Here is a 25,216-nt window from a genome sequence, read left to right on the forward strand (position 1 = left end):
GTAGTTAAGCACCCTCATTGATAAGGAAGTCCAGAATTATTTTAGATATATTATAGTACAGAAATGATAGGTTGCAGTCTGTTTTATAGCATTTTGTAAGAGCACTGAAGCTATGCTATAGTTTACAGAGAGGGTTACAAACATGGGTATTAAATCTGCTACTCTGAATTATTTTCGAGATATATCATCACCCAATAAATAAAGCTTTTTTATGCAGCTTTATGTGCAATATTGAGGGAAATGAATCAGATGAAATGTTATTGTTGCACTAAATCTTCATCTGCATCGTTTAAGTGTGCTCCACGCCATCTGTGGCATGTACCCAGTAGATACACAAGTCTCAGGTGTCATCCTGCTTAGCACCAGAGCACATGAAACTAATGGAAATTAAGATGCAGTTAAAGATGCCTGCATAGAAGACAATGCTGGACAGTGTGCTATCATACTACATCCAGTCACTTCGGTGTTGAGATACTGGATCATGTGATAATGTGATAATGAAAGAAAGAATGGCTGCTGCTAGGATGGAGGAACAAGTAGCTATGAATGGTGAAGTAAGCAGTTTGGCCATGTTGCTTGTTCCTCTTGTGAGCTACTGAAGAGTTTTTATTTTAATGTCCTTCTGGATAGAACACTGTCCAATGATGTCAATTACAACTGTATGTGCCTTTACTATGTACGCTCCATTTTAATTGAATGTTTTTATATCAATTACAACAGAGCTGGTATACTAGCTGACCTCTAAATGATATAGGTTTCAGCATTTCTTGTTCTGTCTGACCTACTAAGTTCTTAGGCATCACAGTGGCTGATTCATACTTTTTTCTATGGGATTATCTGAATTTTATAGAACTACTACAGAACAAGTTTAATGGACTGAGTGCTTGTATGTGAGCAACAATAATACAAAGTGGATCAGATTTCACTTGCAGATTGAGTTTTAAATATTTTGACCACATTGGTTTCAAAGAGATTCATCTATAAATACCAAGACATTATTTGCTCTGGAGAAACAAAACTCATTTATGGAACCTTGTAGATAATATAGTTCTTAGGAAGTGAAAATTCATTGCAAACTGATATATATATATATATATAACTGAAATATAAATAAATAGATGATATCTGTAATCTGTTATGGTCTAATGAAATTACAACTATCCAGTCATAACTATGGATTCTTTGACTGCTCTGGGAGATGATGGATCAGAACTACAACATATGAAATATTAGTTCACTATATCACAGGAATGATAAAAAACGTAACTTAATTTTGCACAATCCATAGCCACAAGAATGTGCTGAATATTTACAACTGTCTTTGAAGATTAAAGTATCTAATGATGCATACATTTATTAAACTTCCTCCTAAAGTATACATATCACTAAGTTCTGAAATATAGTTCATTCTAAGGCATGAATAACACTTTTGTCCTTGCTAGGTAATGTCGTCTGCTGGATCAGAGGTCATGAACCGTGCAGATCCTTACTCTGCTGGGCTGTATATCGGCCTCCAAGTGCTCGTGCTGTATAGCTGGGAGCAAAGATGTGGCTTCACCAGTGCCAACTATTTGTCGGTATGGATTGTAGAAAAGACATCGATGCAAGCTGCGGACTTCAGTATGGCACCGTGATCTTTAGACGATACCGCATAATATCGTAATTGAGTAGTTTTATTAGTCAGAAGCTTCAGTGCAAAAACAGAAAAAGAAATTACAGAAAACAAATACTTTAAATGTGTTTGGGTATATCATCACAGAAGTGCACCATGGATGACCAAAAATGGTCAACCTCACCACCCTTCGGTTCTGTCTGAAGATTTCCCTTGGAGCAGGATGTGGGTCAGAGTCAGGAGCGGAGCAAGTGGCCTACAGTTTGCATTCCTCTGCGTTTGCAGCTGGTAGTGATGGCCAGATATAAAGTGAAAGCAATCTCATGGGGGCAGGAGAGAGATTTTCAGATGGCTGAGGCCAATGAGGATCATTCACTGCTGATGCTTTCCACTTTCTATCCTTGTTTTGGATGGAGTCACTTGCAGGATGTTGCTGGCTTTCATGAAGATTTTTCTGAACCTCTGTCTCTGTATGGTTGGTGGACAATCGTGCAATGGATGGCTAGGTTTGATGACCAGGTGAATTATTTCCACACTGACAGAAACTAACTTCACAGTGGATGTCTGAGAGTGCAACACCTTTCTTTTTTTCTCCTGCCATTTGTCCCTTTTAGTTTGGGATCACCTTTTTTTAGAATTTGACAAATTTTATTTTATTTTATTATTTAAATTTGTGGCCAGATGCTCTTACTGAAGCCATTGTCGTCAAGGTAACCTAAGGGCAGAAGTTGTTTCCACCATCTGTCTGTGCATCGAGTAAACTTCATTCTGTATGTCATCAAATTTTAACGGTTTGTGTATTGCATTCTCTGAGGCACGATTTGGGGACTGGCCCAAAATTTGCCCAAACAAGCTTGGGAAACCATCTAAAAATCATACTCTGGCTGGCCTGTGAGCAGCCCACAGTTGCCAGTCTGCATCTCAGATTCAATCCAGGCATGGCTCGCCTCCCAAGTTAATGTGCTGTGCATTATACTATGTTAGCTGGTCATGGGAAGCAATACTAGCTAAATGATGTATCTTTGTAAACAATGTGGGCCTCCTGCAGCAATAAGCCAGCACATTTTATTTAAGCAGTATCATCATGGTGAGAGATTAATAATTTTTATGTTGTATACATCTATCAAGAAAGTTATATTGTGAGCATCCCATATTGTTACAGGAGTGGGGGAATATTGTAAAATTACGCCCAGAAACAAATTCTTGCAGAGATAAAGATAAGTTTATGTACAGTAAAAAATGTTCAATGCCCACTGGTCTAAGCTGTCTTCCAGATTGTATTCACTACTCATTTTTTATTTGTTGTGTGTGTCCATGTACTTAGTCCACTGACTATTCATGTTCCAGTAGTAACAGGTGCAATCAAAACCTACATCAGACATTTCAAATGCAACATACTGCCGTGATAGCATGAAAACAATGTTAGAGATTCCATGCAGTGTATCAATGTAGACACAAAAAGTAAGTTCAAGAAATCAGCATGAGAAATAGCAGATATAATTTTCTAGCATGACATTCATTGATGTGTGTGTGTTTTCAGGGCCACAAATGGTAAACTGCAAAATGTCTAAAAAAGGTTTAACAAGCTATACCAGTTGCTTGGAGACACTGGATCATCATAGACATTGCACAGTTAACATACCAGATGTGGAGAAGCAATTGTTACAATAAGCAGACAATGGTTCCAAAATAAATGTGACAAATTGCAGCTACTGACTGAATCATCCACACTCTTGCAAGATCTGCATGAGCAGTTAGTCATTCTTATGACGCAAAGTGTGTGCCTAAGCCACAAAACGCAACACATCAGATGATTACATATCTGCCAATGAGCCCTAAGGCATAAGACACTACCAGGTGTACTGGTATGAAATGAGCGTTAAGATACAAATGTGTCGATGGGGAACATTTGTTGTGAACGAGCCTTAATTTTTTTTTTGTTTGGTTGGTATGACATCTGTCCACGATATTTAGTATACATCAAGTCATGGAACAAACAACAACGTATGTTTTCATCGTGTTAATGTCGAATTTTGTACCAGAAAGTGATGATTTGCGGAAAGCATTAATTTCGTGTTAAAAAAAGAGGTGCTGCAGAGTCGCATTGAATGCTTGTTGAGGCACATGGTGATCATGCTCTATCAGAAGCAACATGCAAAAGATGATTTCAATGGTTTCAATGCTTCGGAAATAATGATTTTGATCTAAGAAATGATGAATGTGGAAGACCACCAAAAAAGTTCGAAGATGCCAAATTGCAAGTAATATTGGATGAAGATAGCAGAGGCAAATAGCAGCAATGCTAAATATTGCACAACAAATAATTTCTGACCATTTAAAAGCTATGGGAAAGATCCAAAAGTGTGGAAAATGGGTGCCACATGAATTGAATGAAAGACAGATGGAAAACCGAAAAACCATTTGTCAAATTTTGCTTCAAAGACATGAAAGAAAATCAATTTTGCACCGAATTGTTACTGGCGATGAAAAAAGGATTTATTTTAAGAATCCTAAATGGGAAAAATCATGAGTTAATCCGGGACAACCATCAACATCGACTGCAAAACCAGATCGATTTGGCAAGAAGACGATGCTCTGTGTTTGGTGGGATCAGAAAGGTGTGGTGTATCATGAGCTTCTAAAACCCGGTGAAACTGTGAATACTAATTGCTACAGGCAACAAATGATCAATTTGAACTATGCATTGATCGAAAAAAGACCAGAATGGGCCAGAAGACATGGCAAAGTAATATTTTAACATGACAATGCACCTGCACACAAAGCAAAATTGGTTCAGGATACAATCAAAACACTTGGCTGGGAGCCGCTACCCCACCCTCCGTATTCATCAGACTTGGCCCCTTCCGACTACAATTTGTTTTCATCAATGGGACACGCATTGGCTGAGGAACACTTCGATTCCTACGAAGAAGTCGAAAATTGGGTGTCTGATTGGTTTGCTTCAAAAGATGAACATTTCTGTTGGTGTGGTGTCCACAAATTGCCAGAAAGGTGGTCAAAATGTATAGAAAGCAATGGTCAGTACTTTGAATAAAATGTTTTTACTTTTCAATCCAAAATTAGTGTTTCATTTTCAAAAAACCACTCATTTCATACCGGTACACCTGGTATTATTATTCGTTTCATATCAATGTGTGGATGGGAACTTTGGGTGACACACTCACAGAGCTGTGTAGGTTACCACGGCATTACCAAGTGCTGTTTATCAACACTTTTTGCACGGCAAATTGGAGGATGTTATCTTTGCGCAAAGCCATTGGTTGTGATTTATGCACACCAATACACCTCCCACACTCTATACTTTGTACAGCTGTACCTAATCCAAATGTATAATGAGTTAGTAGATCCACTGCAACCCCGGCAAAAATTTTCAATGGCAGTTACATATTATACAACATGATTCAATTCTAGCCCCACTCCCCCCCCCCCCCCCCCCCCCCCCACTAACTGTTAATATCAACTGACTTCAGCTGAGAGAACCTTCACTCTTACATGTGTAATGCTCATTCAGTGATATAACATTCAATACAGATACAGAGGGAGGGGAAAAATTATAGAGTTTTTATTTTATTGGAATAATAAATTCATACAAAAGTTTCAGTGACAACAACAGTACAAATATATAATTTAAAATGGACACAATTAACATCTAGTTTACAAGCTTATTTTAGAGCTCAGAATTTCTATATTTCGTGTATTCATTATATGAAAGTTATGGATTGGAAACAGAGATAACAGTAAGAACTTTAACACGGTATTGCCAATGAATACTCATTTTTTGGTGAAGAAACAGTAACATTAATATTTGAGAACAGCTTGTACTGCTTCCAGGCAGCGCCATTTTGTGGGAATGTAAAAAGGCTCGAAGATACATGGAAAGGGTGTATCAAAGCCCGTAACCCTTTGTACTGGTGCTTCCAGGTGTAGAAAACACTCTTCCTGTAATAAATACAATACAAAAGTTTGAAATATTACAAACATCTACTAACAGAGCAGAAACAAGTTCATGCTAACCTCAGTCTATAGTTGTCTCATTCTGCCCTCTCTCTCTGGCAGTATTGTAATGAGTAACACACATTACCAGGTCTAAACCAATACAGTAATGATCCAACAGAACATCATGAAAAATATGAGAGATAAAGAGTCATGTCATGAAACATTTATGGCGAAAAAATGTGGAAGCCCGTCACAAAGGAGAGAGCCTTAGTTGATTTCAAAATGGATCAATTTTGACAAAGGAATGTATACTGATATGAGGAGAGAGGAACAAGGAAAATGAAGAACAAGAAAATCCTGAAGTGAGATGACAGTAGAATGTCTTTATGCTCACATTGGTCCATTGTAATATGAGACATAATTTATGTCGAATGAATGACGATACAGATAGAGTAGCTTGGTTCCAGTCATAAGCTTAGCAGTTAAGCTTTACCAGGTAGCCATTGCTATGCGTCAGGCACTCTGTCCGTATTAGTATGGGTACCCTTCCTTTTTCACGTGCTTCGTCTGGTTTGAATTGATCGCTTATTTTTCTTTGATGTCATAAGTGCCGTTCTCTGTGTTATAGGTGTTTACGTCACTCTAAGCTGAAAATGCATTACTGTACTGTCATGCATTGTTTGTCGCATTCTGATAATGAGTATTTACGGCCTGTCGCCGCTCGTGGCATGACTTGCTTTTGTGCGCGCTACTGCCGTTTAAAAAAAAGAGGAATTGTCTCATTAGCAAAACAATGTCAAGAGACTGCTATTTGTTGTTACTTATACTGCTGCTTTCTTTCATAATGATCAACAAGAACCAAACAATACACTGTGTATGATAGAAGATGTTCTGAACAAGAGTTTAGCGAAAATTTTTCTCCGTTTGAAAATCTTTGCAGACGCCTCTTTAGTACATTACATTCTGCACAGAAATTAGAGTCATCTTAGATTTAAAATCTAGTCAATTGCCGTGCTTCATTTCTGACTGTATCACTATTAGGCATAAGAATAATATGAATATAAACATGACATGATATGTATATTCCTCCGCCTTTGCTGTTGTCTCACTCTAGTTTCGTAGTTTATTAGGCAGACAGGATTTAAATGAGATAGCAGCAAACACGAAAGAATACATGGCAAAATGTTTATATTCGTAATATTCTTATGGTGAAGAGACTACTGCATGTGATTCACAATTCATAAAAGTTCCTATTAGCAACCATCTCTTCTTACAAGTAGGAAAAAACTCAGAATGTAGAGTTGGCCATATTGACAAAAACCCGAGACAGACTTGCCAGTCGGATTTTCATAGTACATTGAAATGCTGCTACATTCGAAGATGAACAATACAGAGTTTGTATTTACTTCGCTGGATAATGTATGAAAATGCAGTGGTCAAAACTCGGGGCAGAGAAAAAAAAAGCACGTCTTCCACCTTTTCTTAATTTATTTACTGACGCAGAGGTTTTGGCGCCAGTATTTATCTTTGTGCCTGCAAAGCAAGCCTGTATAGCGCTACATATATTCGATGGCAGAAGTTAGTTGTGGCGGCACCTACCAACATTTTTCAGAACTTCCGCTTACTTTGCACTCGATTCTAAGCCGCAGACGGCTTTTTGGATTACGAAAACCGGAAAAAAAGTGCGGCTTGGATTCAAGTAAATACGGTAATTTCAGGTTGGAGGGAATGACATTACGGCTGCACAACAAAGGGTGGGGTATTGAGATTCATGGTTTTGCCTGTATAAGAGTAATTCTGAGTAAGGTGTTATGTATGAACAAGCCAAGAATGGTGTAGTCCCTAGTTAGTGGTTGCTATAAACTCTAGGCTAGAAAGATGTTAGAACTAGCCGAAATGGTTGTTTAATAGGTGAAAGGAACTGAGGGGATGGCCCCTTCGTACGCCAACCTATTTATGGGTCACTTAGAAGAAGCCTTCTTGGTTACCGAGGCCTGTCAACCCAAAGTTTGGTACAGATTTATTGATGACATCTTCATGATCTGGACTCACAGTGAAGAACAACTCCAGAATTTCCTCTGCAACCTCAACTCCTTTGGTTCCATCAGATTCACCTGGTCCTACTCCAAATCCCATGCCACTTTCCTCGACATTGACCTCCATCTGTCCAATGGCCAGCTTCACACATCCATCCACACCAAACCCGTCACAGGCAACAGTACCTCCATTATGACAGCTGCCACCCATTCCATATCAAACGGTCCCTTCTCTACGGCTTAGGTCTTCGTGGCAAATGAATCTGCTCCATCCTGAATCCCTGAACCATTAGACCAATAACCTGAAAACAGCTTTCGCATCCCGCAACTACCCTCCCGATCTGGTACAGAAGCAAATAACCAGAACCACTTTCTCATCCCCTCAAACACAGAACCTCCCACAGAAGAACTCCAAAAGTGCTCCACTTGTGACCGGATACTTTCTGGCACTGGATCAGACTCTGTTGTGGCTCTCCAGCAGGGATACAACTTCCTCAAATCCTGCCCCGAAATGAGATCCATCCTTCATGAAATCCTCCCTACTCCACCAAGAGTGTCTTTCCGCCGTCCACCTAACCTTCGTAACCTCTTGGTTCATCCCTATGAAATCCCCAAACCACCTTCCCTACCCTCTGGCTCCTACCCTTGTAACCGCCCCCGGTGTAAAACCTGTCCCATGCACCCTCCCACCACCACTTACTCCAGTTCTGTAACCCGGAAGTTGTACACGATCAAAGGCAGAGCCACGTGTGAAAGCACCCATGTGATTTACCAACTGACATGCCTGCACTGTGAAGCCTTCTATGTGGGAATGACCAGCAACAAACTGTCCATTCGCATGAATGGACACAGGCAGACAGTGTTTGTTGGTAATGAGGATCACCTGTGGCTAAACATGCCTTGGTGCACGGCCAGCACATCTCGGCACAATGTTACACCGTCCAGGTTATCTGAATACTTCCCACTGACACCATCCTATCAGAACTCCAGAGATGGGAACTTGCCCTTCAATATATTCTCTCTTCCCGTTACCCACCAGGCCTCAAACCTCCGCTAATTTCAAGTTGCCGCCCCTCGTACATCACCTGCCATTCAACAACATCATTGCCTCTGTACTTCCGCCTCGACTGACATCTCTGCCCAAACTCTTTGCATTTACAAATGTCTGCCTTGTATGTATATGTGTAGATGGATGTGTGTGTGTGTGTGTGTGTGTGTGTGTGTGTGAGAGTGTGTGTGTGTGTGTATACCTCTCTTTTTTCCCCCCTAAGAGAAAATTTTCCAGGGATTGGAATGACTCCTTGCACTCTCCCTTAAAACCCACATCCTTTCGTCTTTCCCTCTCCTTCCCTCTTTCCTGATGAAGCAACCTTGGGTTGTGAAGGATTGAAATTTGTGTGTGTGTTTGTGTGTTTTTTATTGTGTCTATCTAGCAGCGCTTTCTCATTTGGTAAGTCACAGCATCTTTGTTTTTATATATATCTTTCCCACATGGAATGTTTCCCTCTATTATATTCATATCATTAACTTAAGTTTGATTTTTATACAAAGGCAACAAGCTCTGCTCTGGCTGTAGAAAGTTTATTATAACCACATCCGATTTCGCGGCAGTTTAGGCGCATCTTCAGGTGATCTTAACAGGGGCTGGAAAGGGAGTATTTTACAACTTTTCTTTTTACACAGGCTTAGTGAATACAGTTACATGGAGCAGAACATACCCACACATTAACTACTTACATAATTGTGTCTACACCATTATGTAATGCTTTTCTTGAGGCCTCTCCCCATTATGCACATCAATGATAATATTAAAACCTACTACAAGTGTTTGCCAAATAGATAAAATGGGGTGTCCCTAAAACAAAATAAAAAGACTATTTGCTGTGGAGAGAGTAAAAAAAGCTCTTCAAAGCATGCTAAATTGTATACAAGCACCAATAAAAAAGTACCATAACATCAACTGGAGGTGATATGTGCAAATGCATTTTCCTCATGGTTGCTTGCACAGGGCTCTACTTAGTTCAGCGAGCTGATACTATGGTATGTTTTTATTGGTGCTTAAATAAAATTTTGCATGCTTTTAAGGGCTTATTTTACTCTCTCTGTACCAAACATTCATTTTATTTTATTTTATTTTAGGGACACTTCAGTTTATCTATTTGGCGAATGCTTCTACCAGGTTTTAATTTTAACAGTGACATGTTAATTTTAACAGTGACATGAAGGACGACCAGAGACTTCAACGAAAAGCATTAAATAATGTTTTAGACACAATTATGTAACTACTTAATTGTGGGTCTATTCCCACCATGTAATAGTTTTAATAAAGCCTGTGTACAAAGAAAAATTGTGAAATACTTCCTTTACAATCCCTGCTTACATCACCTGAGCATGCGCTCAAACTGCCATGAAAATGGTCATGGTTTCAATAAACTTTCTACAGCAAAGTGGTGTTTGTTATCTTTCTATAAAAATGTGGACATTTGGATGTGGCTGCCTGCAATTCAAGATATGTACTTAAGTTTGAACTGGAAAGTAATGATGCAGATATACTTTTTCATGCAGGCAGTGGTTACACCTCTATATTCATGGGTTGTATTTTCCAGTTTTGATCACTGAATTATTGACTTAACAAAATGCATTGTGAAGCTGGTTGGGGTTCCATTCCACACTGTTATCTTCACGACATACCAACCTCATTCAACAAGCAGTTAACGAATAATGTACAAATGAGCACTGAAGAGCTTAATTCTCAAAACAGAATTGCAGAAGGAACAGAGAAGATAATATGAGTAAATATCTAAGCTTCAGTATGGAGCCACTAACAGTGACTAACAAACTAGGATGAAATGCCTCTACATCTTCATCGATGCTCCACAAGCCACCATCCAGTGTGTGGCAAAGGGTACCCTGTACACTAGTAGTCGTTTTCTTTCCTGTTCCTTGTAAATAGAGATACGGAAAAATGACTATATATATATGCCTCTGTATGAGCCCTAATTTCGCGAATCATATATATATATATATATATATATATATATATATATATATATATATATATATATATAAAAAACAGAAAGAAACCTCCACATGGGAAAAATATACTAAAAACAAAGATTCCAAGACCTACCAAGCGGGAAAGCGCAGGCAGACAGGCACATGAACAAAACACACAAACACACACACAAAACTACGAGCCTTCGCAACTGGCAGTTGCTTCGTCAGGAAGGAAGGAAGGAAGGAGAGGGAAAAATGAAAGGGTGTGGGTTTTAAGGGAGAGGGTAAGGAGTCATTCCAATCCCGGGAGCGGAAAGACTTCCCTTAGGGGAAAAAAAAGGACAGGTGTACACTCGCACACACACACACATATCCATCCAAAGTTCCACTTTGTATTCATCTTCCATTTTTCCGTAATCTACCATACATTTTATCCTGCCTAATTATACTCAATAATACGTAATTTACTTCCAAACCATAACCTAAAATTTTCAACGCTTTCAACATAACCGCTGCTATAAAATCCATTGTTCCAAGTTTACAAACATTTCGTGTAAACTCGTGAATACTATTTCACGGCTTCAGTTCCTTTCACCCATTACACAACCATCTCAGTTTTTTTCCAACAACTTTCGTTTTATTTCCATTCCCGTTTTTTCCCACAAAACCGATCATTTTCTAGCAGCTTCCCACAGGTTTACACGTTATTATTTCTTCATCAAACAATTGTTAGCCTCATTATCATAACCTGCCAGTACATAACCAGTCCTTTGAATACATTTACACACATATTCTTCGAGATTTTATTCAAAAAATTTTTTTCGAATTTTATTTTTTCGCAAATTATTTCTTCGAAACTTTTTTCGAAAAATTTTTTTTGTCGAAATTTTCTTGAATTTCTCGAAATTTTCTTGAATTTCCCCACCCTTTAACGTGATCTGGAGACAACATAACTACCCAACCTTTGCACCCATTGTTGTTCACCAACCTAAGTTCAGCACATGATCAACATAGCTCATCTCAAACCAACACTTTTTCGACTTTTTTCACACCTTTATCTCTCCCTATATAAATCTCTCTTTACTTTCACTTTAACCTCATATTACCCTTTCCACCTACCAATACCATGTCAACCTCACAACATCCCTACAACGACCCCATTAAATTTTATTTACATTCCCTCCGCAAACATGCCTTCACCCTAGCCAGATTACGCTCCCATATTTTATTTACTCAGGCTTGTCTGACATTTGGCATTACTCCCAAAGGCCTCACACTTAAAGTTCCCATCTCTGGCTGCAATCCTTCTTTCCATCAGTCCTTATACCAGTTCCAAACAGCACAATCCATAGCCCTCACCCGCCTAATCCTTCACCTATACATCGACTCGGCCAATGAACACACCCGTCAACTCCTATCCCAAATCAAAGTCCTCAATCTTTCCTCTCCCGCATCCACACCGGCTGTACATAGCATCCTCCTACAGGCCAACCGCAAATTAGAACAACATGCCACCCTCCACCTCAAAAAACTATCCAATCTCCTGGTTTCCCACCTCCGGAAAAAACCCACACCCTTTCATTTTTCCCTCTCCTTCCTTCCTTCCTGACGAAGCAACTGCCAGTTGCGAAAGCTCGTAATTTTGTGTGTGTGTTTGTGTGTTTTGTTCATGTGCCTGTCTGCCGGCGCTTTCCCGCTTGGTAAGTCTTGGAATCTTTATTTTTAATATATTTTTCCCATGTGGAAGTTTCTTTCTGTTTTATTTACATCGTCATATATATATATATATATATGCCTCTGTATGAGCCCTAATTTCGCGAATCTTGTCTTCATGGCCCTTACGCGCAATGTATGTTGGTAGCACTAGAATTGTTCGGAAGTCAGCTGGCCGGTTCTCTAAATTTTATCAATAGTGTTTCTTGAAAAGAGCATCCCTGCAGGGATTCCTATTTTAGTTCCCGAAGCATCTCCAGAACACTTGTGTGTTGTTTGAACCTACTGGTAACAAAGCTAGCAGCCCGCTTCTGAACTACTTTGATTTCTTCCTTCATTCCGACCAGGCGTGGATCACAAACACTTATGCAGTACTCAAGAACAGGTAGCACCAGCATCCTATATGCAAACTCCTTTACAGGTGAACCACTCTTTCTTAAAATTCTCCCAATAAATCGATGTCGACCATTCACCTTCCCTACCACAGTTGTCACAAGCTCTTTCCATCTCATTTTGCTCTGCAACATTACACCCAGATATTTATAAACAACTTGACTATGACAAGCCAGACACTGGTAATACTGTAACTGAACATTACAGATTTGTTCTTCCTACTTGTCCACATTAATTTACACTTTTCCACATTTAGAACTAGCTGTCATTGATCACACCAACTAGGAATTTTATCCACGTCGTCTTGTGTCTTCCTACAATCACTCAACTTCGACACCTTACCGTACACAACAAACAATAGTTTCCTGCCCACCCTGTCTGCCAAATCATTTTGCTTGTATTTTTGTTAACAGCCTGCAGTGGGACACTATGTCAAAAGCTTTGCAGGAATCTAGAAATATGGAATCTGCCTGTTGCTCTTCATCCATAGTCTGCAGTACATCATGTGAGAAAAAGGCAAGCTGAGTTTCGCAAGAGCTATGCTTTCTAAAGCCTTGTGATTTGTGGACATTAGCTTCTCAGTCTCAAGAAAGTTTATTACATTCAGACTCAGAATATGTTTAAGGATTCTGCAGCAAACCAAAGTTAGAGATATTGATCTGTAATTTTGCAGGCCTGTTCTTTTACCCTTCTTATAAACTGGAGTCACTTGCACTTTTTTCCAGTCACTTGTTGGGACTTCGTGCTGGGTGAGAGATTCACAATAAATGCAAGCTAGGTAAGGAGCCAATGCCATAGAGAACTCTTCATAAAACCAAACTGAGATTCCATCTGGGTCTGGTGATTTATTTGTTTTCAAATCTTTCAGCCGTTTCTCTATCCGAGGGATGCTTATTACTGTGTTGTCCATCTAAGAGTCTGTCTGATAGTCAAATAATGACACGTTTTTACAATTCTCTCGTGTGAATGATTTCTTGAATGTGGTAATTAAGACTTTCGCATCAATTTTGCTATTTTAACTGCCACACCAGATTGGTCAACAAGTAACTGAATGGAAGCTTTAGGCCCACTAAGCGATTTTACATAGGACCAGAATTTTCTCAGATCTTTTGCTAAGATACGATTATGGTAGTTGTATGCTTCGTGCATAGATCTTTTCACAGATGAATGAATCTACTAACCTTTGCTTGTCATCATTTGTGTGTTCTCTTTTGAACCTGGAGTGTAACAGCCTCTGCTTCCTCAGCATCTTCCGAAACTTGTTATTAAACCATGGTGGGTCTTTCCCATTCTTTATACACTTACTAAGCACATAACTCTTCAGACCACAATTTATAATTTGCTTAAACTTTGCTCATAAATCCTCAAACTCTGCCCACAAATTTTCCCATAAATTCTATACATCCATCTTACTGGGACTAAGCGATATCAATTCACTATCTAAGTGCCACAGCCGCTTATCTGCTCTATTTAGCAGAAACATTGACAAGGTTTAGACTATTTGTAGCTACATGAGCTTTGACATTTCTATTGCATGCGAACTGCAGAGCTAGCTGTTACAGACAGTTTTCAGACAACTGTGTTCAAAAGTATTTCACATGACTGACTGTCTGTACCTCCCACAATGAATCCATAGACATCTGTCTCTACTCAGTAGGTTAATGCCACCTCTAACTAGTATTGTATGATCTGGGTACTTCCACATTACCGACTGTAGACTTACTTTCAGTGACTCTATAACTGTCACATTGGAGTAGGAATTAATCTGTTTTCGTTTACACCTGTTATATGTGGCCAGATAACTTCACTGTCACGCTCAACTTCGACCTCAATAGCGACAATGATTTTTATCAAATGCAATAACCATTCCCCCTCCTATGGCCTCTAATCTTTCTTTGCGATATATGTTCCATGACTCACTAAATATCTCGGAGCTTTCCACTTTGAGTTTCAGCCAGCTGTCGATCACAAGATAATCTGAGAGCAAGAAATTTCCTGGATCGCAATAAATTTGGGAACTTTGTTATTAATATTTCGACAGTTTACTAAAAAAATTTTGACAGTCAAAATGTCTTTACTCTGAACATTATCTGGCTTCCTTTGCTGCGAATCAACTGGTGCCTGTTCATCAGAACACCTCAAACTACTATGTAGCCTAAAAAACCCTTATGTGCACTCCAAGTACACTGCTACCTGAGCAGTTGCTTCCATTGTGTAGCGCACCCTCCGATCAAGGGGAGTCCTACAAATCCCCACATGACAATGTAGTTCTAGAAATCTTCAGCAAAGATCATCAAAGAGTCAACAAAGCCTTTGGTTGAGACCCTCCACTTGGCTCCAAACTGAAGGACCCCAATCAACTCTGGGAACAATGCTGCAAATTGCGAGCTCTGCTTGCGCCCCATGCTCAAAGCCAGCAGTCTTCACCACTTCCATCAGCCGCGTGTATCAACTGGGGATGGTCTCAGAACCTGTGTGATAGGCATCATCGGGGCCGATGTGAGCTACAACTTGCAGAGGACTGCACCATGCACGCTTGATAGCCGCAGGCAATGTCACCTCCACATCTCAGATGAGGCCTCCCTGGCAGACATACCAAGTGCACATTGGTTTTCTTTCCAGCCATGAATGCTGTCTGTCTAAGGGGCTCCATAACATGCCCAACACTGGAGCTCCTGATAACTATTAACCCCTCTGCCCGTGTGCCTGCTTGGACCCTGCTGAAGGAGCAGCCGCCTGTCCATGTCAGGCCAGGCAGCCAGTCTCTAAATTGTTTCTCCACTTCGAGCAACACGAATGTATTACCACCCATCACTCACCCTGCTGTGAGGGCAGATACATGGCGTCGGGTACACTAGGAGGTGCCTCGGAAGCAGAGGCTGTGGGCCGTAGCATGGCACAGTCCAAAGCATGACTGACAAAGAATGACTCCCTTCTAGATGGATAATTTCTGAGTGGAAATCAAATTAGCTCAGAAGACAGTGACTGCAAGCCTGAAGGCATTAGACAATGGAGGATGGAGGAATAGCCAAGTTTATGGAAATGGAGGCCAGCCGGTAACGCTGCCACCCATCAATCCGCTATAGTTGAGTGGTTGCCTTATTTTACTTATTGTTCCATCCAGGAATTTCCATTATTGTTATACCAACAATTGTCAACAATGTAATTACCCAATTATTGTGTTTTAATCAGTTTCTAATGATGGTCTTGTAAAATTATAGAGCAAAAGCAGTAAAAATAAAACATACTGACTGCAACTTGCGGCTGTCCTGATAAACTTAGTTGGAAATACCACCAGAGGACAGACCTTTACACATGTTTGTTGTTAATAGGTCCAAAATTACAATTACTTTATAGTGCACAACATTGCTTAAAGTATGCCAAAATGGCACAATACTAAGAGATAGTGGGGACAGCTACATTCAACCAAAGAAACATGTCACTAGTGTAGGCAATGGGTTGCATTTAAACACTTGTTAAACAAAAGTAAAAGTCTTCTTATTGGGAGTTTCTACACACAGCTCTTTTTCTTTAACAAATTAATTCCTTTTCATACAAATACTATGTCATTTTTACATAAATATGGTAATATTTATTTTTTGGTAACAACTGTTTAATCAATGATATCTTCTTGGGTTAAGAGAGGTTCTTCCCACCATTTTTAGCATTGTGCGTAAAAATATGCATTACAGGCTTCAACTGTGCTAGGTTTTAGTTGTGCCTTATTTTCCAGGGTAGGTTGTATTTCCTTTGGCTTCCAGTCTATGTATGAAATTAAGTCATTCACTGCCATACAAAATGCAAAAAGATAAGCTTAGTTAAACTTATTTCTTTGCTTTGCAAAACTTACTGAGACATTTTTGATTCACTATCAAAGTGATACAATCCCTGCTTCCATTTCTTGCTGCAGATTTGACAACTTTGATCTGTAATTTACTGTCAACATTCAATGTGTTAAAAGGAGAAAAACTTACAGTAATCAGTTCTTCCTCAAAATTAGCAGAGTTCACATTTTAAAAAAAGTGTCTTGGAATGACACATCAAAATTTAGCTTGGGATTTATTGGGGATCGATTATTGAAGGAACTTCTAAATAGCAACAAAGTCACAGAGAGGCACATTGGAAGTAAAACATGAATCTATGAAGTTTACAGTTGCATTTATTAAAAGATTGTAGAAAAGTGTCCAGTAAACTATCCTCTAGTTAGACTTATTTGTTGTCTGGGCCCAAGAAATACTGAGTCAAATGAAAAGTCCTGTCTCAAGAAAATGGGGATGATTTTCATCAACTTGGTGGACAGCAACAATGATTGTTCAGACGAATGTGACAGCCCGCTCCTGCGGTATAGAAATTTTGTACAATCTGATCCATGCACCACTTTTTCCACTTTTGATCCCATATCCCAGAATTCTAAATTGGATTTTTTAAATATATTGTTTGAAAATATCAGATGTTGTAAAAATTATGCTGATATTGTCACATGGACAAGCCTCCATAGACAGAGGATTCTTAGTAAACAAAATGTTGGAAGATGTAGAAAACCTAAAGGAGTGTTCTTAAATTTCATTGAGAATAATCAAATACCACATCAGTCTCTATGGTGGCTTACTAAAAGTGGAAATATCGAAAGAGCTTGTGTGTCCAGCAAGTAACACTAGGCAGAGAAACATGATGTATCTTTACATCTAATGGATTCTCTATTACACAAAGGCTATTCTGTAACAACTGACAATTTTTACACATCAGCTGGATGGGCTGATTATTTGGTCCAATGCAGAACAGATATCTGTGAAATTCTTGAAGCAAGTCGACACAATATTGAGTCTCAGTGACCACACCTGAAGATGGCGGCCAGATGGATCGCCGAAATATCGTGTATTGAAGATACATACCTGTGAAGAGCATAATCATATACGATGCCGGGAATATCTAAGGGATCACACCTACTGACTGTGTTTGCAGCCATAAAACTTAAAAAGGGATAAATCAGAGCTTTTCAAAGAGGTGAAGTCATAGTCCTAAAATGGCAAAAACAAATTGCACTTTTAGCACAGTTCTGAACCCATCATTGAATACAATAGAAACAAAAGACAATGAAAAAAATAAACCTCAACTGATATCTGATTACAACGATAAAATGGGAGGATTGACAGAGCTGTTCAAGAACTTTCTCATTACAAGACCATGGCAGAAACAGCAGAAGAAAAATTACAACAAAAAATTTGGCATCTTATTGGTCAGTATCTAACAAATTTATTATATTCCAGAAAATTCAAACATGAAGAAAACGATTTTGGTATTTGGGATGAAAGTAATTGAGATTTTTGAAAAAATACATACAAGCATTACTTCAACACACACAAGACACATACAAGACAGATATCCCACATACTTCTGCCAGATAATGCTCATGTTTCTGGAAATCAGCAATTTTATGCATTTCTGTGTGTTTTCATATACTGCCACTTTATAAATAGATTTTTATCAGCTTGATATAAATTTCCTCAAAATATGTATCTTGAAACCATTTATTTGTGACATTACGAGAACTTGGAACTAATTTTCAAATGTCAGAAAAATCACTTGATGTGAAGTAATTATTAAAACAAATGAAAACCTGCTCTTGTACAGAAACATTCAGGTGGGTCATAAGAAGCAGACAGCACATCTAGACATCAACTTATCAAGCTGTGTGAATCATGCAATTTGGGTGTTCAACAGTTGAATACCATGTACCATACATGAGAGAGTTATGACGTCAATGAATGGTTTAATGGTGGATGTTTGGAAAAATTTATGTCAAGTTCCCAAATTTAATCAGCCATGTGACCTGCCTCCAAGTTGATATTCATGATGAACAAGATCCTAGGAGTAGTTTTTTCACTATTCATGTTATAAGTACGATTAACTGACACTCAGATAAATATTTTAAAATACTAAGCAGAAAAAACAATGTTATTAATAACTAATTCTTTACCTGTATTGTTGCAGCTAATTCAGCACCAAAGCCACATGTCAGTGGAGCTTCATGTGCAATAACCACACGGCCTGTTTTCTTCACAGACTGAAACAGGAAATTTTCAATTTCATTTGTTTTTAATGTCATGAGAAAGTCCAGTAACTAAAGAATGTCATAGGTAAGTGGAAGTCCATGCTACGATTCTAACAACAAACATACATGAGTTCGAGACTCGCTCTGGCACACAGTTTTAATCTGCCAGGAAGTTTCATATCAGTGCACACTCCGCTGCAGAGTGAAAATCTCATTCTGGAAACAAACATACATGTTCTATTGCCCCCACCTCCCGCCCCTGTGCAAATCTATCAACACATTCATACCACATTACATGCAAATTCATTATTTGAATGATAATTTTCAGTATGCTGATTACAATGGCACATTAACTTTTCAGGAAACTAGGTTAATTAAAAGTAATGAATAACTGAAATTATCATAATGGTACGTAATGGCAGATATTGACTGAGCTAATTGGGAGCTTTGGATATTCTGACACCAACCATTACGAAGCTAAGACTCCAGATTTTAAAGTAACATATTTTCATTTTCCTGTAACTAATTAACTTAACAGATAATTGGTATTGAAACTAGATAACCCAAAACTACCATTTTTTGTGCCATTATACCTGTTTATTTCCCAAGGTTACCTCTATACTTATGTTGCCCTGAAATTTCTCAACAGTTACAGTTAAGCCACTAATTAAGAATTAGCACAATTTATCATAATTTCAAATATGGCAATTGTACTCATAAACAGGTAATTCACAGCATAGGCATACAGAACAGTTTTGTGAACTTTTTTACTTTATTAGCTAACCATTTATGATGTAAATTTTATTGGTGTGTATAGCTCATCCACTCCAGTACAATTTCAACCACACAGTTTTATAAACAAATATACAGTTTCCAATGTTACAGAATATCTTTATGCTAGTTTATAAATAGCTCTTCCCTCCCAAAAATCTGCAGCCTGCTGACAGCACCCATAAGACTAACTTCTCTTTGTTAGTATCCACAATCACTTAGTAAAGTTGATGCAGTTTTTTCAGCACCTGGATGCAAGTTTGTGTTTATTTTGATCAAGTTTTAGATTAAAGGAAATAAGAGCCTGTTGGCCATCATATTTGGGAACAATATTTATGCATTTTTTCCCTTGTTGACAACACATCTGTGTGATATAACTGTGCAAACTTATTTGGTTGTTGGGAGCATAGACTGTGTTTAACAGACTTCACTTCATAAATGCTTTTTTCAACAAAAAAAAAAAAAAAAAAAAAAAAAAAAAAAAAAAAAAAAAAAAAAAAAAAAAAAAAAAGGGGTCAAATGGCTCTGAGCACTATGGGACTTAACAGCTGTGGTCATCAGTCCCCTAAAACTACTTAAACCTAACTAACCTAAGGACATCACACACATCCATGCCCGAGGCAGGATTCGAACCTGCGACCGTAGCAGTCGCGCGGTTCCGGACTGCGCGTCTAGAACTGCGAGACCATGCTTTTTTTTCCAGTGCCACATTAAATGTTTACGGTGATCTTAATAACAAACACTGTTTAATTGTTTGCTTTTATAAATTTGAATTATCAGACGAGTTTCACAATAAGTGACCTTTGAAACTCATTGATTGGATGGTCTAGCCTGGTTATCTTGATATACGAACAGAAACTTTAGTGAACTAGTCGTTGTCCTACTGGTTGACAAAAAGTAATAACTGTGTATCCAAGTGAAACTAAAAAACAGTGCTGCTGCACCCATTATTGCATAACATTGTTCAATAACCTAGAAGTTTACAGTGTGGAGTCAACGAACTTAGGTGCTACTAAGAACAACAATGCCATGAGGGTCAAACATGGTTAGTTCTGTTTCACACTTATTCAGGATGACCAAGTGATTACAATAGACATTGAGAATGATCTCCAATGAGAGCACAAGATGAATATAAACTGAACATGTCTACAATGAAGACTGAAGCAGTGGCGTTGAAAGGAAGTGAGCAAATTTGTGCCATGGTAAGTATTAACAACAAAATAACACATGTTAACAAATTCTTATATCTTGGCTGCAACATGATGTTGCTTCCAAGCTACGAAAGTTTTTGTATGGCATGATAAAGAGGAACTTCCAGAATAACAGACAATAGACACTACTGAAGTTTGTTCAAGTATTTTTTATTTTAACAAATATAACAATACAGTGATCTATAAATAAAAAAGATGCCTCTTTCATAAAAAAATAACAAAATTCTGCATGGCAGTACCAATATTGCTTTACTGAAATAAATGTTGGACACTAATGAAACAATAGATCAGAAGAGCAGAAAGGATACAAATGAGATTTCTTAGAAATGTGGTGAACTATATCTAACTGGACAGGAATTGATTTGACAATATCAGAAGTAAACCTAGTGGAGAAATAATAAAATGCAGAAAGAGTGGGAGAACACGTGGCAGCATAAGAAGGGTCAGGATTCCACAGATTTTGTTGAACTATGAGTTGAAACATGGTTGTGGCATGATGTCATATGATTTTTAACTTTAAATTCTCTTTTGTAATTCTTTCTCCCAAATAAAATTTAAGCACACACTTTCAGTATTCTACACAATGATTTTCACCTTCTACAGTTTCATATTCTGGCAGCCGGCATATCTTTCAAGTAAAATTCTGGATCTTCTATTTTGAAATGTCATACACTATAAATATAACCTCCCCTTATTGTTTCAGTGCCTTTCATGCTTTGATTAAACCAATTCTGTAATTAATATTTTTGCAAGTTGCGTGGGAAGAGAAGACATCACCCATTCATCCCTAGTAATCACCCAAATACATGGGCTTGATATGTTTTTCCATCAAGACCACGAATATGACCAAAATTATTTAACTCATTGTATAACACATTGCAGCGTGGTTTTTCCAGCAGGAATGTATAATTTATTCACTTGATGGCCAGAGCTAGAGGATACTCATGAGTGCAATTGTGTGCGCACATGCAAACAGGCCAACATTGGCATTATCACTGCCACAGATGTTCATCTAGCAACACTGACTGTTACTACATAGTGAACGCTGTGCAGCTCGTGTCATTATTTGTTTTTACAAGTGTGTATGCGCATAAACACGCGCACGCGCGAACACGCGCGCGCGCGCGAACACGCGCGCGCGCGCGCCCACACACACACACACACACACACACACACACACACACACACACACACACACACACACTTGTAAAAACAAATAATGACACGAGCTGCACAGCGTTCACTATGTAGTAGCAGTCAGTGTTGTTAGATGAACATCTGTGGCAGTGATAGTGCCAATGCTGGCCTGTTTACTAAGAGTCTGCTTGTTGAGGTAGTGGAAACTCTATTAAGTAAGGAACTGTGGCCTTATCTGATGTTATGGGGGAGCTATAGGGTTCACAATAAAGCACTGCCAGAGCACCACTTACATGTGCAGGTGTTAGTGGTAACACTATGAACCCCTATTGTGGAAAGGCATTGGCTTCCTGAGAGCTGAAGCACGTACAGGTCTCATTGTTTTATGGATATTTTTTGCATTGCCTTATTGACTACGTTTCGTTGCTTTTATCTCCTGCATCTTCCATTCTTCAAGGTAGACACTGCAGGGTACACTCCAGACACGAAGATCCACACAGCAATTAACACACTTCAGAGAAGATGAGCTAACAAATCCTTTGTTGGTTTATTACATTTACAGCAAGTGGCTTCTCTTTTACATTCTATTTTGGTGCCCAAAACATTGATGTGTAAAACAGCACATTGGGCTGGGTATAGAAAGCCCCACATTCAAGCAAATGAAATTGGTCTTTATGTGATCTGTAAGTGTTATTCTTCTAAAAATAACAATAAAGGTATTGGATTTTACCAATTTGACATCTTCCCTTTTCGCTCATCAATCACACCAAGCTTTGGCCCAATCATCCTATAGATTTCTTTGCGAATACCTGTTCCAGCTCACATGCCCACTGGCGGTCATAAGGCACAGGTGGACAGACAAGCGACACACTGGCTGTCAAACTGCTAGGCCACAGTCTACACCATGCTACTTCACTGGTATAGCACATGCAGAAAGGATTGGCCACATATCTCACGCACGTGCAGGATGCGTATAAATGGACCACCTGGCGAGAAGCTTCTCTTAGCTGCATTTGCCCACAAGTGAGCCGATGGGTGCCAAGGACTGCCTGCAACCTATGGGGTAGAGTTAGAACAGCTCTATCTATAATATCCCTGCATAACACAACATCTTTGCTATAGTTTAGGGTGCCGTGTAGCTCTGTTTCGATGGCATATTCTCTAGGTCATTTAGCTGTTTTGAGGTTTGTTGCTTGTTCGGAACTAGATGTTTCAACTAAAAGTGCTTCATTCCTCAGTCATTTAGTAGATTAAAAAAATTCTTTTTTGCAGTAACTATATGCTGAAATATTTAAATAATTCCTATAAAATAGGGACTGGCAATATGAGCCCTGTCATTGAGTTGGGCATTGATACACACCAGCAGTGCACCTATTCCGCTGGGAGGTAATTTGACTAAGTTCAAGAGTTTCACCTCAATTCCAGAAAAAACTTTGGAAACAAGAACCCAATTGCTAGGATAGATAGAAACTGTCTGAAAAGCTTGTAAGGGTGTCGCAGGGTACGTTGTACTGAGAAATAAGTTTCAAGAAAAAAAATTCAATATGTTGCGCTGTTTCTGAGCTACTTAGCATTAAGTTAGCCAATCACTACATGTTTTTGTTGTGGTCTTCAGTCCTGAGACTGGTTTGATGCAGCTCTCCATGCTACTCTATCCTGTCCAAGCTGCTTCATCTCCCAGTACCTACTGCAACCTACATCCTTCTGAATCTGCTTGGTGTATTCATCTCTTGGTCTCCCTCTACGATTTTTACCCTCCACGCTGCCCTCCAATACTAAATTGGTGATCCCTTGATGCCTCAGAACATGTCCTACCAACCAATCCCTTCTTCTGGTCAAGTTGTGCCACAAACTTCTCTTCACCCAATCCTATTCAATACTTCCTCATTAGTTATGCAATTTTGTCATATGATGACATGATGGAGACCGTGGCTATTGTTTGAAGACAAATGTTGATGGTGTTAGGACAGCAACCAGCCTCATCAGTTATGTGTTCTACCCATCTAATCTTCAGCATTCTTCTGTAGCACCACATTTCAAAAGCTCCTATTCTATTCTTGTCCAAACTATTTATCGTCCATGTTTCACTTCCATACATGGCTACACTCCATACAAATACTTTCAGAAACGACTTCCTGACACTTAAATCTATAAATTTCTCTTCTTCAGAAACGCTTTCCTTGCCATTGCCAGTCTACATTTTATATCCTCTCTACTTCGACCATCATCAGATATTTTGCTCCCCAAATAGCAAAACTCCTTTACTACTTTAAGTGTTTCATTTTCTAATCTAATTCCCTCAGCATCACCCGATTTAATTCGACTACATTCCATTAGCCTCGTTTTGCTTTTGTTGATGTTCATCTTATATACTCCTCTCAAGACACTGTCCATTCCATTCAACTGCTCTTCCAAGTCCTTTCCTGTCTCTGACAGAATTACAATGTCATCGGCGAACCTCAAAGTTTTTATTTCTTCTCCATGAATTTTAATACCTACTCCGAATTTTTCTTTTGTTTCCTTGACTGCTTGCTCAATATACAGATTGAATAACATCGGGGAGAGGCTACAACACTGTCTTACTCCCTTCCCAACCACTGCTTCCCTTTCATGCCCCTCAACTCTTATGACTGCCATCTGCTTTCTGTACAAATTGTAAATAGCCTTTCGCTCCCTGTATTTTACTCCTGCCACCTTTAGAATTTGAAAGAGAGTATTCCAATCAACATTGTCAAAAGCTTTCTCTAAGTCTACAAATGCTAGAAACGGAGGTTTGCCTTTCCTTAATCTTTCTTCTAAGATAAGTCATAAGGTCAGTATTGCCTCACGTGTTCCAGTATTTCTACGGAATCCAACCTCATCTTCCCCTAGGTCGGCTTCTACTAGTTTTTCTATTCGTCTCTAGAGAATTCGTGTTAATATTTTGCAGCTGTGGCTTGTTAAACTGATAGTTCGGTAATTTTCACATCTGTCAACACCTGCTTTCTTTGGGATTGGAATTATTATATTCTTCTTGAAGTCTGAGGGTATCTCACCAGATGGTAGAGTTTTGTCAGGACTGGCTCTCCCAAGGCCGTCAGTAGTTTCAATGAAATGTTGTCTACTCGGGGGGCCTTGTTTCGACTCATGTCTTTCAGTGCTCTGTCAAACTCTTCACGCAGTATCGTATCTCCCATTTCATCTTCATCTACATCCTCTTCGATTTCCATAATATTGTCCTCAAGTACATCGCCCTTGTATAGACCCTCTACATACTCCTTCCACCTTTCTGCTTTCCCTTCTTTGCTTAGAACTGGGTTTCCATCTGAGCTCTTGATGTTCATACAAGTGGTTCTCT

The 25,216-nt window shown here is 38.9% G+C and overlaps 1 protein-coding gene across 3 annotated transcripts in view; it reads right to left on the reverse strand.

Annotated features, from left to right (window-relative positions):
• Nucleotides 1-25,216, reverse strand: part of LOC126354482 (2-oxoisovalerate dehydrogenase subunit beta, mitochondrial) — a 142,025-nt gene that overhangs the window by 60,494 nt on the left and 56,315 nt on the right. For 2 of the 3 annotated variants that reach the window (XM_050004199.1, XM_050004202.1), the window contains exons 7-8: nt 18,686-18,772; nt 5,182-5,572 (exon numbers count right to left, since the gene is read on the reverse strand). In XM_050004199.1, coding sequence (XP_049860156.1) covers nt 5,432-5,572; nt 18,686-18,772 — 228 coding nt within the window. In that variant the 3' untranslated portion in view covers nt 5,182-5,431. Of the gene's footprint in view, nt 1-5,181; nt 5,573-18,685; nt 18,773-25,216 lie in introns of those variants that run through there. The other variant, XM_050004200.1, reaches the window with a different exon arrangement.

The sequence above is a fragment of the Schistocerca gregaria genome, chromosome 3, assembly GCF_023897955.1.
Source record: "Schistocerca gregaria isolate iqSchGreg1 chromosome 3, iqSchGreg1.2, whole genome shotgun sequence".
Classification (NCBI taxonomy): Eukaryota; Metazoa; Arthropoda; class Insecta; order Orthoptera; family Acrididae; genus Schistocerca; species Schistocerca gregaria.